The sequence below is a fragment of the Ctenocephalides felis genome, unplaced genomic scaffold, assembly GCF_003426905.1.
Source record: "Ctenocephalides felis isolate EL2017-DRISC unplaced genomic scaffold, ASM342690v1 CF-g0.4_SCAFFOLD_01604, whole genome shotgun sequence".
Lineage (NCBI taxonomy): Eukaryota > Metazoa > Arthropoda > Insecta > Siphonaptera > Pulicidae > Ctenocephalides > Ctenocephalides felis.
Window position 1 is genome coordinate 3,768,159 of NW_020537758.1, and position 17,075 is coordinate 3,785,233.

At 26.9% G+C, this 17,075-nt stretch overlaps 2 protein-coding genes across 2 annotated transcripts; both read left to right on the plus strand.

Moving 5' to 3' along the window:
* Nucleotides 1–1,118: 1,118 nt before the first annotated feature.
* On the plus strand, nt 1,119–2,064 carry LOC113372823 (salivary glue protein Sgs-3-like). Its single transcript, XM_026613161.1, has one exon. It carries the CDS (start codon nt 1,197–1,199, stop codon nt 1,929–1,931), a length of 735 nt encoding a protein of 244 aa, XP_026468946.1. The 5' UTR covers nt 1,119–1,196; the 3' UTR covers nt 1,932–2,064.
* Nucleotides 2,065–7,533: 5,469 nt separating this feature from the next.
* Nucleotides 7,534–15,801, plus strand: LOC113372703 (probable 3-hydroxyisobutyrate dehydrogenase, mitochondrial; the record flags this gene model as incomplete). The annotated part of the gene is given in 5 exon segments (XM_026613052.1): nt 7,534–7,688; nt 13,161–13,452; nt 13,512–13,654; nt 15,534–15,601; nt 15,674–15,801. Coding segments are annotated over 5 exon segments (778 nt in total), but the record flags the coding sequence as incomplete, so codon positions are not given.
* Nucleotides 15,802–17,075: the final 1,274 nt, after the last annotated feature.

A 17,075-nucleotide genomic window follows, 5' to 3' on the forward strand; every position in this document is an offset into this window, starting at 1 on the left:
AAAGTTAATAAATAAATAAAGATGGCGTGCACGTCAGATGACAGTTGAAGGTTGACAGTTGACGAATACATTTTAAATTTAAATAAAATGCAAATTTTCATGAAAACATCAACAATTGTTGCATTTGTGACGTGTACAATTAGTGTTTAATAATATTTTAAGTATTTGACCGTTAATATTTGAGTGGACAGTTGACAGTTGACGAATATGTCTTGATTTAGTTATAAGTGCAAAAAGATAGGTTTTCATGAATTTTATTAAAGTTGCATGCAATTATTTCATTCATAAAGCGCTCAATTTGTAATAAATACTCAAAATAGTGTTTTTGCAAATACAATCTTTTCATATTTGACAGTTGATGATTGACAGCTGAAAGTTGAAAGGTAAGAAATAACAGTTTTAAATGAACCTAAAATATGTTTTTGTATATTTTCCTTATTTTAGAGCAATTCTTTTATTTATAAGTATATTATTTTGCGTTAAATATCATGAATAATGAGTATTTTATAAATTTATTTAATGACATCTAGAAGTTGACAGTTGAAGTTTGACAGTTGATGAGTGAGATTTAAATGCAAAAGTTTAAAATGCAATAAATATATGTTTTTGTGTATTTTTTGAACTTAAAATTTGATATTATTCATAAAGTGTACGATTTGGGTTAAATATTGAAAATATTATGTTTTAAATTTATAAATTATTTTGTGCATAGGTAATTTTTGACAGCTCAAAGTTGACAGTTGGAAGTTGTCAATTTTGTGTAATTGTTGAATACAGCAGTTTAAAGTCCAAGGAAAGTATGTTTTAATGTATTTTCTTTATTTATGATTAGTTTTATTGATAAAGTGTACGGTTTGTGCTAAATATTAAAAATCATGCTAAATTATTTTTGCGTATTTGACAGCTCAGAGTTGACAGTTCAAATTTGACAGTTGATGATTGTTTTGAACACAAAAGTTTAAAATGCAAGTAAAACATGTTTTCATATATTTTCTTGAACTCACGACTAAATTTGATTTTAAATCCTACAATCACGTCAAATATTAATAAATAACGTTTATTTAAATTATTTTGCCCAATCGACAATCACCCAACTTCAGACTCATTGCGTATTGTAAAATGTCAAAGTGAAATTTGCACATATTGTTTACATTATTTTTATTTATTTTACTACGTTTCATTTAAAATTTACCAATATGATTTTGAGGTCTTTGTTGTTTATATCTTTAGTTCCTTACATTTTTTGTGTAAAAGCCGAGCCTGTGTTAAATGATACACAAATAAGTACTACCTCAACTTTAGCACCTCCAATGCCAACGTTTCCTGGTGAAGGGGGCAACATAGCTATAGCTTCCACAAATATTGCTGAAAATTCAAAACATAATGCTACAAGTAAGTCTAAAATAGTACCACGAAAGGGAGCTGAATTACCAGTAAATAGCACTGATGTAAGCGACAATGTGAGGATAGACACTTCTGTTAAAAATATCACTACATCAACAACAAAGCCTTCATCCACAACTACAACTACAACTACGACTACAACCACAACAACTACTACAACTACTACAACAACTACAACGACTCCAAAGCCAAGAAAGCCTTTAATAACTTACAGTGTGGACGAGGAGGCCGATAATATGATTTTGTACCAAAACAAACCAAACGCTTCCAGCAATCCGCAAAACAACACTGCTGATCACCAGAGTTATTACGAAAGTCAAAAGAGTACAATGTCCGGTTTAAATCTGGGTATACAAATTCAATCACGTGGACATCCTGATTATATTGTACCTGTAGTTGTGACAATATTTGCTGTACCTTTATTTGTAATCTTCACCGTGTTTCTTGTACGGAAAGCTAGGGACTACTGGGAAAAGAGGCATTATAGGAGGATGGACTTTTTGGTCGAGGGCATGTACCATGACTAAGAAACAAATATTGACAATCATATCGCATAACAAGTTAAGACTCGAATATAAAAATTATATTCTTAGTTTTAACAAATCCGAATAAATCATGCAATAAATTTATATAATATTAATCGAGTTTTAATATTTTTATATATGTGACATAATTTTATATATAGCTGTTTTATAATAATATTGTTAAATGAAATTCTACTTAAGTCTGTGATATGAATTTGTTGTTTACATTTGTATAAATATTATAAACGTATGCTGTATAGAGTTTTTTTGTGCATTTCTTATTGTCGATTAACAACCAAATTTTATAAATAAATATATTTTTTAAACAACCAAGAGGAACATATTATTCTTTGGTAAATTATCTTACAGAAAAACTAAAATTTTGTATCAATACAAAATTAATTATTAATTTAATAATTAATATTGTATTGATACAAAATTATAATAAATAAATAAATAATATTAAATGTATTTTCAAAAGTCTTACCGTATAAAAAATACATTATTTTTCTATATGCATTATTTTTTTTATTTTTTTACACATTCTCAAGGTTAATTATTAAAATTATTTAATTATTTTAATAATTTTGTTATTTATGAAGTTAAATTAATTTTAATGATGTATACTAAAAATTGTAAAAAAATAAACAAATTATGTTTTTTTGAGAATTTGAAAAATACTTTTGAAGAAAATATTTTATTTGAATTTATTTTCTGTATATCAAAACTTTTAGATTCAATTAATCTCAATCGTATTTTAATTGAATCTGAATGAATTTTCAACTATTTCTCGAATATATATATATATATATATATATATATATACAACTAAATTTATCTTTTGAGATCTATCTCTAAAAATAACATCACTAAGGCGACGATAGTCCACATTTATTTACATAAATAATTCTTACAATTATAAATGAACTTGGATTCGATTTTTATTTATAGCAAAACACAGAAAAAATATCATTCGAAAAATCAAATTTGATATCCAATCATTTAAAGAATATTGAATATTATAAAAAATTAAAAATATTTAAGTAATGGTTTCATTGGAATGAAATAATGGCTTGTGAAGTGATTATATTTTATTTTAAACAATTGAGTATAAAAATAAATATAATAATTTAATAAAACTTTTAAAATGGGCACTGAAATGATTTTATTAAATTTTAAACAATTTGTTATAAAAATAAATATGTACTCAATATAAATAAAATACGGACATTATTTTTTAAATTATATATTTTATTTTACAAATACTTAATAAACTTAAATAATTATTTAATAATAATAAATTTGCATATTGTAATTGTTGTACTTCGACAATTGGTTGTAATTTTTTAAGAAATAAATAGAATACGGACATTGTTTATTAAATTATATATTTTATTTTACAAATACTTAATAAACTTAAATATTTTTTTAATAATAATAAATTTGCATATTGTAATTGTTGTACTTCGACAATTGGTTGTAATTTTTTAAGAAATAAATAGAATACGGACATTGTTTATTAAATTATATATTTTATTTTACAAATACTTAATAAACTTAAATATTTTTTTAATAATAATAAATTTGCATATTGTAATTGTTGTACTTCGACAATTGGTTGTAATTTTTTAAGAAATAAATAGAATACGGACATTGTTTATTAAATTATATATTTTATTTTACAAATACTTAATAAACTTAAATATTTTTTTAATAATAATAAATTTGCATATTGTAATTGTTGTACTTCGACAATTGGTTGTAATTTTTTAAGAAATAAATAGAATACGGACATTATTTTTTAAATTATATATTTTATTTTACAAATACTTAATAAACTTAAATAATATTAATTAATAATAAATTTGCATATGGTAATTGTTGTACTTCGACAATTGGTTGTAATTTTTAAGAAATAAATAGAATACGGACATTGTTTATTAAATTATATATTTATTTTACAAATACTTAATAAACTTAATATTTTTTTAATAATAATAAATTTGCATATTGTAATTGTTGTACTTCGACAATTGGTTGTAATTTTTAAGAAATAAATAGAATACGGACATTGTTATTAAATTATATATTTATTTACAAATACTTAATAAACTTAAATATTTTTTAATAATAATAAATTTGCATATTGTAATTGTTGCACTTCGACAATTGGTTGTAATTTTTTAAGAAATAAAATACGGATATTGTTTTTTAAATTATATATTTTATTACAACAATGCTAAATAAACTTAAATAATTATTTAAAAATTAAAATTGCATATTGAATTATTGTACTTTATTAGAAAAAAAAGATAAAAAAAATATATATTTTATAAAATTAAGAGAATTAATATATATGTTTTATTACTGGATATAAATATCAAAATAATTTTATGATATTTTCAATTTATATATTTAATCAAACAAGAATAACATTATGAATAAAGAAATTTCTCATTAATAGATATGTAAAGAATTTATAATATTATATTTTATCAAACAAGAATAAAATTATATATAATTATAATACATATAAATAAATAAAGAAATTGCTCATTAATGGATATCTAAATAATAAATATTATATTTTAATCAAAAACACAACAAGAATAAAATTATATAAATACATACAAATAAGTAGACAAAGAAATTACTCATTCAAATATATATATTTAAATATTAAAATAAATTATAATATTTTATTAATTAATCAAATAATGACTATATAAATTGCTAGTAAAAAATATTATAATTTTTTTCTAATACATACGTGTGTTTTAATAGCATTTTATTAGGTTGTCAAATATCTCCCTTCCGCCTTTTTGTATTATAAACCAAGAGCAAAAAAGCGGAAGGGAGATATTTGACAACCTAATATAATAAAAACAGTCTTGAAAACTATATAAATAATATATAGAATTAATATAAAATATTTTTTTTCAAAATTTATCATATAGTCTGATAAATTCTGATCAAGTTTTCATTATCATTTATATCATAAATTAAAATTATTATATTTATTTTATCTAATTTATGTAATTTTCATCATATCAATATCAAAATATAATGTTACAAATTCTATATTACACTGTGTTTTTGCATTATTTTTCGACTGAGGGTTGTTAAGTTTTGTTACAATATTTCATGTAATTTTCATTTAAATTTTAGTACTAATAGTTTGTGATTTTTTTTTAAAAAATATTCTAGTTTTGTGTGAAAGTAGCTTAAGCAAAATATATATGTTTGTTGGCAGTCGCATGGCAAGGCCGTCGGTCAGGTTTACGCACATGCGTCGGCCAAGGAATATAAAACTTATTTCATTAAATATTTTTAGAAAAAAATTTAATTAATTATAATTTTAGAAAAGAAAGTATGTGCATGACAGCTAACACAAATTACTTGAAAAGTTTACCCATTGCAAAGCATGCTGCATATAATTGTTCAGAGGGCATAATGATAGCCATTGTTTTATTTGGATATTTGAACATTTGGATTTATCATGCTTTTTATTAAATCATTTTTAGGTACAGAATTATTTAATTACAAATGATAGGAATCATACTACTCTCAATTAAAAATAAATTGATTTTTAATAATATAAAATAAAATTTAAGTTTTTGCATAAGTTTGAGGGAATCTTAATCGCAATTCAGTGAAAAACATACATTGACTGCATGTGGAAATAAAAATGATTCCGGGGTAAAAATTTAGGGCTTTATAATGAGATACAAACTAGTTGTGTATGGCATTGTGCCGCGAGGCAAATTGCTGGAACTTCCCGTAGTGTAATGAAATGTTCGAGGAATATTAAATGTTTTGAAATATATTATTATACATTTTGTAACATTGTCTAATATTTATAAGAGTTATATAAACTGAATAACGTGAGTTAAAATTATTTATTTAAAGTATATACGTAAGTTCTAGAATTTTAGCCAGAATTAAAATTAAAACTGCAATATTTTCGATATACAAAAAATTAAAAAAAAAAAAAACGAATTAATGGGGTATATGGCATCGTGCCTTAAGGCAAATTGCTGGAACTTCTCGTACCGTAACGAAATGGAAGAATATTAAATGTTTTCATATAGATTTTCATAAATATTGTAACATTGTCTAATATTTATAAGAATTATATAAACTGAATCGCAAAGTTGAAATTATTTGTTTAAAGTATATTAGAACTTTAGTTAGAATTAAAAATAAAATCTGAATTATTTTCGATATACAAATAAAATTTTTTTGAATAAAAGAATTTAAACAAAAATATTTTTTTCCAAAATCAATTATTTTGTCAAAACAAGCAGAAAGTTTTTTGAATCATTTAAATCATATCCTTAATTCTCTCAAAAACTGCCATTTTTTGCACATTTAGCTCGGTATCTTCGAAATGGCTGGATCTACCTTTGCCAAAAACTAATCACCTCTTCTCCCATCATTACAAATTGAATGTTTTTTAGATCATTCAAATCCGATACTCCGTTTTCTCAAAAACTCGATATGTATTTTCTGCATTCTTGCTTCGTGTTCTCCGTAACGGCCGGACCTGCCTTCGCCAAAAACTAATCAGCACATCTCCCCCTTAATAGGAATTGAATGTTTTTTAAACCATTCAAATCGGTTGATCCGTGCGCCCAAAAACGTGGACGAAAAATTGTATCCATACATACATACACACAGACATAAATTTTTTCTGAGGTATGCCAAAATGTTCAGAAACCTTCAAAACGTCGAGAAATGCAAAAATTTTCATTTTCGATTTTTGGCCCATTACTATAACTACCCTACGGGAATTTAAAATGGTCCAAAAATAGAAAAAAAATCTTTTTAAGGATGGATAACCCTTTATTTGAAGGGTAGTTATAGTAATGGGCCGAAAATCGAAAATGAAAATTTTTGCATTGCTCGACGTTTTGAAGGTTTCTGAACATTTTGGCATACTTCGAAAAAAGGGATGTGTGTATGTATTATGGATAGAGTTTTTCGTCCACGTTTTCGGGCGCACGGATCAACCGATTTGAAAGGTTTAAGGATGTGTTTGTGTATGTATGAGAGAAAAAAGTGAATGCTGAAAATATGAAGACGAAGAAGAAATTAACTGAAGTTCGAGAAGTAAAAAGTAAAGTTTGAAAAATTTGAGAAAAGTGGTAAATCAAAGGTGGTGTCTAACTTAACTTAAGGCCTAAAAAGGCAAGGCAAAGTTGCACAAACTTGGTTACTCGATTTAGCCTGTTTTCTCCTAAACTAGAGTTCTCACACCAAAGTTTAACAATTTATCAAACACGTGTGATTAATTAAAAATAAAATACAAATTTAACAACTGCGTTTCCTCTTTTGAATAAACATGAATCAGTACACGACCGCACAAATTCAGAACTCGGTTCCTAAACTTCCTATTGGCCAAAAAATCTCACCATCACCAATCAGAAATTCAGGAACCAAATTCAAGATCGCGCCGTACAATTTTGTGACCCACTACTTTTACTACTACGAAGAAACCAGTTTTAGTTCAAACGTGTCTTTCATAGACGTACGACGTTTGTTAGTGATAATAATAAATCAGTTTTATTATTTTTAGTTTATTTATAATTGTTGTAATTAATTATTATAAAAATGGCAAGTTCTTTGATGAAAACAAGGGTTGTCCTGTTCAAATTGATGAACGCAGGACAAATGAGCGAAAGGTATTTCTCGGCAAATGTTGGATTTATCGGGTTGGGCAATATGGGCAATAGTATGGCTGCTAATTTATTGAAAAAGGTAAAAAATATTAAAACAAAACTAGAAAAAAATAGACTGGTATACAAACTTATTTAATTTAATCTTGTTAGAAAAAGTCGAAAAAAATAGACTGATATACAAACCTATTCAATTTAATCTTGTTGGATTCCTATTGGAATTTTGTTGAAAATTTGATCCTTTGGTGCCACAAACGGGTTATACATCGATGACCAAATACCTGAGTCAATTTTAATAAATCTAATAAAATTTTTAGTATTTTGATGAATTTTGTTACATTTATATATCAAAGATTCTTTTATTAGACTCCTTTGAAATTTTGTTGACAATTTGATCCTTTTATTTTATTATTTAGACCACAAACAGGTTATTAATTGATATCCATATGTCCAAGTCGATCTTAAAAGATTTCATTAAATTTTTATCATTTTACTAAATTTTCTCAGATTAGGTGATACTCTTGCAATTTGATATTTTCAGCATTTATTTAAAATATTTTTTATATATATTTTTGCACAGTTATGTTTATATGAATATTTATAACGGACTGTCCATGTATTTTCTGGATTTTTAAAATATTTATCTGTTTTTTGATAGTTGCTTAAAATTATTGGTCTACTATACAAAATGTATCATTTTCGAAAAAAAATTGATAAAAATAATTAAAAAATGCTATTTAATAAAATAAATAAAATGTTTAATAAAAGCTCCATTTTATTTATATTAACACGTTGAGATGATATAATATTAAATTAGAAGTTTCGATAATATTTTCTTTTAATTTTATTAAATTAGGGCTTTTTTCAATCAAAATTATAAGTTTTAAATTTTCAGTAATTTTAAAGCAATTTTATTTGTAAATTACTATTATATTTATTTTCTTCGAAAGATCTTAGCAAAAACGAAGGAAATGTGATTATATTTTTTTATACTTAAAATTTTTAACTTTTAACGATATAAGATTATATTACTTTTTGATCTAAAAAAAAATTGAATCGTCAACAAAATAATAAGAATCCAATATCCAATAAGAGTCCAATATATTTGTACCTGATTAATATTTTGTAAATCAGGTACCAATGAAAATTCATTCCATTTATAAATAACAATTCTATGTTATATTTTTGCATAACTGTTTTATAAATATATAAATTCCATTGTTTGCTAATGAATTAAAATTATTGTACGATTACATTATCAATGTCGAAGTGTAAACTCACGTTATATATTTTATCTAGCCTAAATATTTTGTAGAATTAAACAAAGCTCAGTTAATTATTTAATTATTATTATTAACAAATATTTCACATACCGTAAAACAGAGTTATTTAATATCTTATTATTTAAGGTTTTATTTAAATTAAAGATGAGTATAAATGATGTTTGTGAAATGCGATCGTCAGTAAACAGAGTTTTATTGAAGACACTTTATTGAAATTAATTCACTACAAATATATATATATATATATATATATATATTTAATATTCGTTTATAAGGCCGTTTCTTCACGTACCGTGTTAATTTTTTTTGAAATTTTATAAATACATGAGTTATCTTAGAAACTTAAAAATTTAGTATGACATTACATAATATATGTACTATAATTACAAGTACTAAAATTAATGAGTTTTTTGCAAAACTCAGGATATACTAATTTTTATTTTTTAAGTATCGTTAACTATTTATTGTTGTTTTAAATTTGCATGAGTTAGGCTAGTAACTTAAATTTTTTTTATGGGTTTACATTACTAAATATATGTGATATAAATTCAAATACTAAAACTAGTGGTGTATGGCAACGTGCCTTAACGCAAATTGCTGGAACTTCCCGTACCGTAACGAAAAATAGATTATTTTACTGTAAAATTTTCTAATGTGTATGAGAATTATAAAAATTGAATTACAAAGTTAAAATTATTTATTTAAAGTATATAAGTGAGTTTTAGAACTTAAATTAAAATTAAAACCTGAATTATTTTCGGTATACAACAAAAATGAAAAGAAAACAAATATTTTCCAAAAACAATTGTTTTGCCAACACAAGTAAAATGTTTTAGAATTATTAAAATTGGACGCTCCGTTCTCTCAAAATCTCGATTTCTATTTTCTGCACTTTTTGCTCCGTATCTCTGTAACGGTTGGACCTGCCTTTGCCAAAAACTAATCAGCACATCTCTCTACCAATAGGAATCAAATCAAATCGGTTTATCCGTGCGCCCGAAAACGTCGACGAAATTTTTTTTTTATTTATTTATTTTTATTTATTCACCAAAATATGCCAAAATGTTCAGAAACCTTTGAAACGTAAAGATATGCAAAAAAATTTATTTTCGAATTTCGGCCCATTACTATAACTTAATTGAAGAGTTTTTTTGTAATTTTTTTTAAGAAAAAAATAATAAAATGCATGAAGTTATCAACGAAGATGAAACTTTTTTAAATCAAAAATACAAACCTTATTATATAGCATTTTCGCACGTACTTTAAACAACTTATGATTTTGTTGAGACATTTTTTGGAGTTTAATGTTTGAAGATGCATTCAGAAATGTCATACTCAGGTCACAAATGTACCAGAAATATTTTTTTAAATAGTAAAACATGTACCAATTTGATTTTTTCTTATCTGCCAATTACTTATATATACATATATATGTATATATATTTGTATAGATTTATATAATGTTTAATCTGTCAATAATCGCCTCGTTCGTAATAAGTGGCCCCATGTGACCCGTGACTTCATTGGTGGCCAAATTGGTGACCCTGACCGACACCGATACCAGTTAACACCAGATATCATTTCAACGTCAATGATTTCGATATAGAAATTGTTTTAAACTAATTAAAAAATGGGATATTTGTTAATATTTTAGTTAAATACACAGGGTCGAATTGTAAGGAATAAAGTATATATTGAACTAGTGCCTTAAGGCAAATTGCTGGAACTTTTCATACTGAAAACTAAATTATTATAAAACACATTGCAGAACTCTCAGAAACTTTAAATTTTTGAGATATTTTGAACAAAATTGAATTTTTGAAAAAACAAAAAAATATTATGATTATAATTTTATTTTTTTCTGTTTCGATTTTTTTTGAAAATCTTGAACATTATTTTAAGCAATCGCGCCGCATAGCTGAACATTGGTACGGAACCCATATAAATGTATACAAAATTTGTGCTTATCATTATAATCTTTATAAATTTTTTTTAATTACAATATTCATTAAATCTTTATAGAATATCTGATAATACGATGTACATATGTCTAGTTTCTTTCTGAATTTGTTTCTCAGAAAAATGTATTTTTTTATTTATTATTTGAAAGATAAAAGACTTAAAAACGTTAATGATTCCGAATTCGGACTTGTTTTAAACAAATTGAAAAAAATCATATTTTCTCAATAATAATTCAAGTACAAAGGGTGGAATAAAGTCTTTGTGACTTCTAGTAATCATTAATAAGAATTTAAATAACATATATTACATAAAATATTGTAGATAGTTATTATTCTATAAATTTATTATTAGTAAAAGAATATAAAAAAAAATCTCTTTAATCTATTTCTTTAATAAATAATTTTCTGTATCCATGTGAAATATTTCACAACTATCACAAAAAGCAAAATCGTGAAATTTATGTAATTCGTGATAATCCAGGTCGATTCTTATCAGAATCTTGTTTAATGTTATAGGAAATTATTAATGGAACGTTTATTTGCAATAATTGTAATCTTCACATATATATATATATATATATATAATACGCTTTTGCGATAATTCTTTGTGCATATATGTGAACTTGAAGCAAAATTATGTTTATTTCTTAAAAAAACATTTGAATGTCACGAAATCATTAAGTTTCGTTCGTCCTTGTAGCTAATTATTATCGAATAGTATTTAAGTATTTTTTTCGTATAATATATACATTTAGGTATATTTTGTTCGCATAATAAATTTATCCAGTACTAGAAAATTTATTAAAAGGCAGCCATGGTTTACAATTGTGATAGCAATTATGGCTTTATTATTATTATTTAAATCTCATAAATTTGCTTAAGAAAGGTACTAATTTTAGTATTTTTTGCTAAAGTAGATACATCTTGGTATAATATAAAGTAGTTACAATTTTGTAGGACAAAAAATACTTTCTACAAAAATTATTAAACATTCTATATGCGGTTCAGAAATCCTTACTTTGGTGACGACTTAATTTAGAATTTAAATAAAACCTCACGATTTTACTTAAAAAATCAATCATTTTTACTATTTGTTACTTAAGTAGGCACATCAAGCTAAAACATTAAAAATTTTCAATGTCATGAGATAAAAAGTATGCCCTACAAAAATTATTAAACATTCTATGTGCGGTTCAGAAAATTCTACTTCCTGGTGACTTAATTTAGAATTTAAATAAAAACTCACGATTTTACTTCAAAAATCAATTAATTTTAGTATTTTTTACTAAAGTAGGCACATCAAGCTATAACATTAAAAATTTTCAATGTCATGAGATAAAAAGTATGCCCTAGAAAATTTATCAAAATTACTGCATGTCCTGTACAAAGATTAGAACTGCGTGTGATAATGACTAGTTATGGAGAATACAGATGGATTTTTAAAGTATACCGAGTTGATGTATTGAATAACAGTATTAGGCAATACTATAGATTGTTTAATTTTGAAAAAATTTGCAAAATATTTCATTTAAATTAAACAAACGGTTTAGAAGTTACACGAGATATAATGAAGTAAGTACGTACTCGAATCATAATTATATAAGTACGTTTCAAAACTATACTTAAACGCAAAACCTAGTAGCATGTTATTGAAGGCATTTTTAGAGTATACCGAGTTGCTGTAGGTCACTATATCATTTGCAAGATTTGTAGATTATTTAATTTTGAACAAATTTGCCAAATATTTTGTTTAAATTGAACAAGCGGTTTAAAAGTTACACGATATGTAATAAAATCGTTACTAAATATACCGGTTGCTCAATAAGTTGCTCAATTATACTTACATACAAAAATTAATAGTCTATTTTTTAATTGCATTTTTAAAGTATACCGAGATGTTGTAGAGTAATATAATATTAGACAGCAATATAGATAATTTAATTTTGTACATATTTGCAAAATATTTCAAACACTTTGAATCAACGGTTTAGAACTTACATGTACCAAATATATGCACGTACGAACTAAATACAATATACCATAATATTATTTTCCTGGTTTCAAGTACGATTTTGAAGTATACCGAGTTGCTGTATGGCTTCACAGTATTAGACAATATTATAGATAATTTAATTTTGAACAAATTTGCAAAATATTTCATCCACTTTAGACAAACCGTTTAAAAGTTACAACAAGTTTAATAAACAAATACACAAGCATCACTAAAGTTGTACCTTAGGCAACACCCAAAGGGCACCAATTTGGCAACCTTTTGGCCCTCAATTTTCACCCAATTTTTTTATCCCTTAGGGTCACAAATTGCAAGTATTCGACGTCTCACCAGCAGCAGTAGACGCAGTAGGTAAATTGGGCGCAGAAAAATGTTCCTCGGCTGCCGAAGTTGCCAAAAAATCCGACTTTGTGGTCACAATGTTGCCAAACAACGCCATAGTATTAGACTGTTACAAAGGAATGGTGGCATCTGCCAAAAAAGATACATTGTTCTTAGATTCCAGCACAATCGATCCAGCAGTTGCCAAAGAGGTCAAACAATTGGTGAACCAACATAATTCTCAATTTTGTGATACGCCAGTATCAGGGGGTAATAGATTTTTTTTATACATTTTGGTAGAATATTTTGGTGAATTTTGGTCTTTTCAGGTGTTCCCGGTGCAGCAGCAGGTACCCTTTGTTTTATGGTCGGTGGTGATTCTAAAGATTTGGAAAGGGCCAGGCCTGTACTTGAAGGAATGGGTTCTAAAATCACCCATTGTGGTGACACTGGTATGGGACAAGCTGCCAAGGTAAGGGACAAAGTTTGAAAAAAATATTTGTTTAAGACCAGAAGAAAATTTGTACCTTCAGAGTTTTCAATCTCTGTCATTTTTATATTTATTAACTTCCCGTATGGTAGTTATAGTAATGGGCCAAAAATCGAAAATGAAAATTTTTGCATTTCTCGACGTTTTTAAGGTTTCTGAACACTTTGGCATACCTCAGAAACTAAATGGATGTGTGTGTATGTATGGATACAATTTTTCGTCCACGTTTTATGGATCAGCCGATTGAATGATTCATTTATCATTCGATTCCTATTGATAGGGAGTCGTGCTGATTAGTTTTTGGCAAAGGCAGGTCCTTCCGTTACGGAGATACGGAGCAAAGAGTGCAGAAAATACAAATCGAGTTTTTGAGAGAACGGGTATCCGATTTGAATGATCTAAAAAACATTCAATTTGTAATGATTGGGAGAAGAGGTGATTAGTTTTTAGCAAAGGCAGGTCCCTCCATTTCGAAGATACAGAGCTAAATGTGCAAAAAATGGCAGTTTTTGAGTGAACTAAGCGTGCGATTTGAATGATCTAAAACTAGTGGTGCATGGCGTCGTGCCTTAAGGCAAATTGCTGGAACTTCCCGTACCGTAATGAAATATTCGAGAAATTTTAAACGTTTTCAAATATATTATTACAAATACTTTCATTATTTTTGCTTGCTATATTGTTATATCTGAGCAAAACAAATGTAAATCATAAATAAAACAATTTATTTTCAGAACATTAACAATCGTCATTTCATTTCGAATTCATTTTCAAAAAAAAAATAGTTGCCTAATTTACACAAAATTGAACAAGTGCTCCCGTGTAGTCACAGTCTAAACGCATTTGCAAATAATTCTGTGCGACATTTTCACTTATACTGTGCTTAGCTTGGCGGCATTTTCACATTTTTCAATAATTTTCACAAAATTGGACAAGTGTTCCAGTACCTAAACAGTCTAAACGCACTTGGGTAAACATTTAGACCGTGCACAGCCTGGGCAATTTTTTGAATTTTCAATCCAAAATGCCTCCAAGCTAAGCACAGTATAAATGAAAATGTCGCACAGAATTATTTGCAAATGCGTTTAGACTGTGACTATACGGGATCACTTTTTCAGTTTTGTGCAAATTTGCAACTATTATTGTTGTTAAGAGGTGAATTGATTTATGATTTACATTTGATTTGCTCAAAGTGTTAATTCGGATATAACAAGATACCAAAAATAATAAAAGTTTCAGTATTTATAATGATCCTCAAATATTCCATTACGGGACGGAAAGTTTCAGCAAATTCACCACTAGTTAAATTTTAAATGTTTAATTCAAAAATATCTCATCATGATATTTTCCCAAGATTTCGCGCGCGCTTGCACGTTAACCTAAAACAAAGCGTCGTTTCAGGTTGCGCGTAATTTTAGGGAAAAACGGCAGAAAAAAACTTCTGCCAAAATTTTTGCTAAATATAATAATTTAGTTATTCAATACATACAAATCACACAAATGAAAGTAAATATTAAATGTGAAAATATTATTTTCACAGTTTTCATTTTTTATCATAAATGTATCTTGTAAACATGAATTTTTACCACCAATGCTTTAATATCTGCTACCATTACAAAGACAGTAGTTGAAGTTTATATAACAATTGCTATTGATTCTGGAGATAAATTGATTTATGATTTACATTTGATTTGCTCAGTATAACAATAAGATAGCGAAAAAACAATGAAAGTTACAGTATTTGTAATATATATGAAAACGTTTAAAATTTCTTGAATATTTTATTACGGTACGGAAAGTTCCAGCAATTTGCCTTAAGGCACGATGCCATACACCACTAGTTATTATTCTTTTTCTTTTCTAGATCTGCAACAACATGTTACTAGCCATCAGCATGATTGGAGTGTCAGAATGTATGAACTTAGGCAAAAGGTGACTAAATACATATCCAGCTCCAAAAATCCTTATTATCAGTTTCTAAATTTTACTTTTCTTTCTATTTAGGTTGGGTTTGGATCCTAAAACCTTGATGGATATTGTAAATGCTTCAACTGGACGATGCTGGTCATCAGAAGTCTACAATCCAGTTCCTGGATTGGTACCGACTGCACCTGCTTCCCACAATTATGATGGTAAGGGAAAATATTGGAAAAATGACAAATATTGATGTTGTTTGTTATTTTTATTAACTTTTTAGTTTTGCAATAAGGTCAACTTGAGTTTGATCGATTTTCTTGGTTTTTCTGGACTTGGTTTTTTGTAGATATGGTTTTTCTTGATCTACATTATCGAGAGGTATTTTTTGAGAAGCTAGAGTATTCCAGGAGCTGGGTTTTTCCAAGATCTGTTTTTTTTCAAGAAGTAGTTTTTCCAGTAGCTGGAGTTTTTCAGAACCTGGAGTATTTAGGACTTGTATTTTCAAGAACTTCAACTCAATCTATTTTTAACAACAAGACTCAAGTCTTGAATTGGTATTTTACGTTTAGGGTCAGTTTTTGAAATCCTGGATGCATTTTTCTATTCCTAGATCTATTATTCAAGTTGGAATCGGTTTTCTAAGTCCTGGATCGGTTTCTCAAGCCCTGAAACAATTTTCCAAGCCATGAATCGATTTTGCAAATCCTGTTTGATTGGAAATTTTGCTATCTGTTTCTCGAATTCTGGATCAGTTTTTTGAATTCTGGATCTGTTTCTCGAATCTTTTATCTGTTTTTCGAATCCTAAATCTGTTTCTCGAATCTTTGATCTGTCTTTTGAATTTTGCATCTGTTTTTTAAGTCTTGGATCGGTTTTTCAAGTCCTAGATCGATTTCTTAAGTTTCTTAAGTCCTGGATTGATTTCTTTAGTCTTGGATGAGTTTCTTTAGTCCTGGATGATTTTCTCAACACCTGGATGAGTTTCCCAAGTCCTTGATGATCTTGTCTTGTCCTTGATCGGTTTTCCATGTTTTTGAATTTTTGCTTGTCTTTTTGATTGGTTTTGTAAGTTTAGGGCCGGTTTTGTAAGTCTAGGACCGGTTTTGTAAGTCTAGGACCGGTTTTGTAAGTCTAGGACCGGTTTTGTAATTCTAGGACCGGTTTTGTAAGTCTAGGAGCGGTTTTGTAACTCTAGGATCGGTTTTGTAAGTATAGGATCGATTTTGTAAGTCTAGGATCGGTTTTGTAAGTCTAGGATCGGTTTTGTAAGTCTAGGACTGGTTTTGTAAGTCCAGAAGCGGTTTCTCAAGTCCTGGATGAGTTTGTCAAGTCCTTGATAGATTTTCCAAGTTTTTGAAGTTTTTTCTCGTTTTTTTAATCTTTTTTTTTCGTTTTGTAAGTCTAGGATCAGTTTTGTAACTCTAGGATCGGTTTTATAAATCTAGGATCGGTTTTGTAAGTCTGGCTCCAATTTTTTGTTACCTGGTTT

What these genes read in the sequence shown, in the direction of transcription:
- LOC113372823 (XM_026613161.1), top strand. Translation starts at nt 1,197, where the DNA reads ATGATTTTGAGGTCTTTGTTGTTTATATCTTTAGTTCCTTACATTTTT.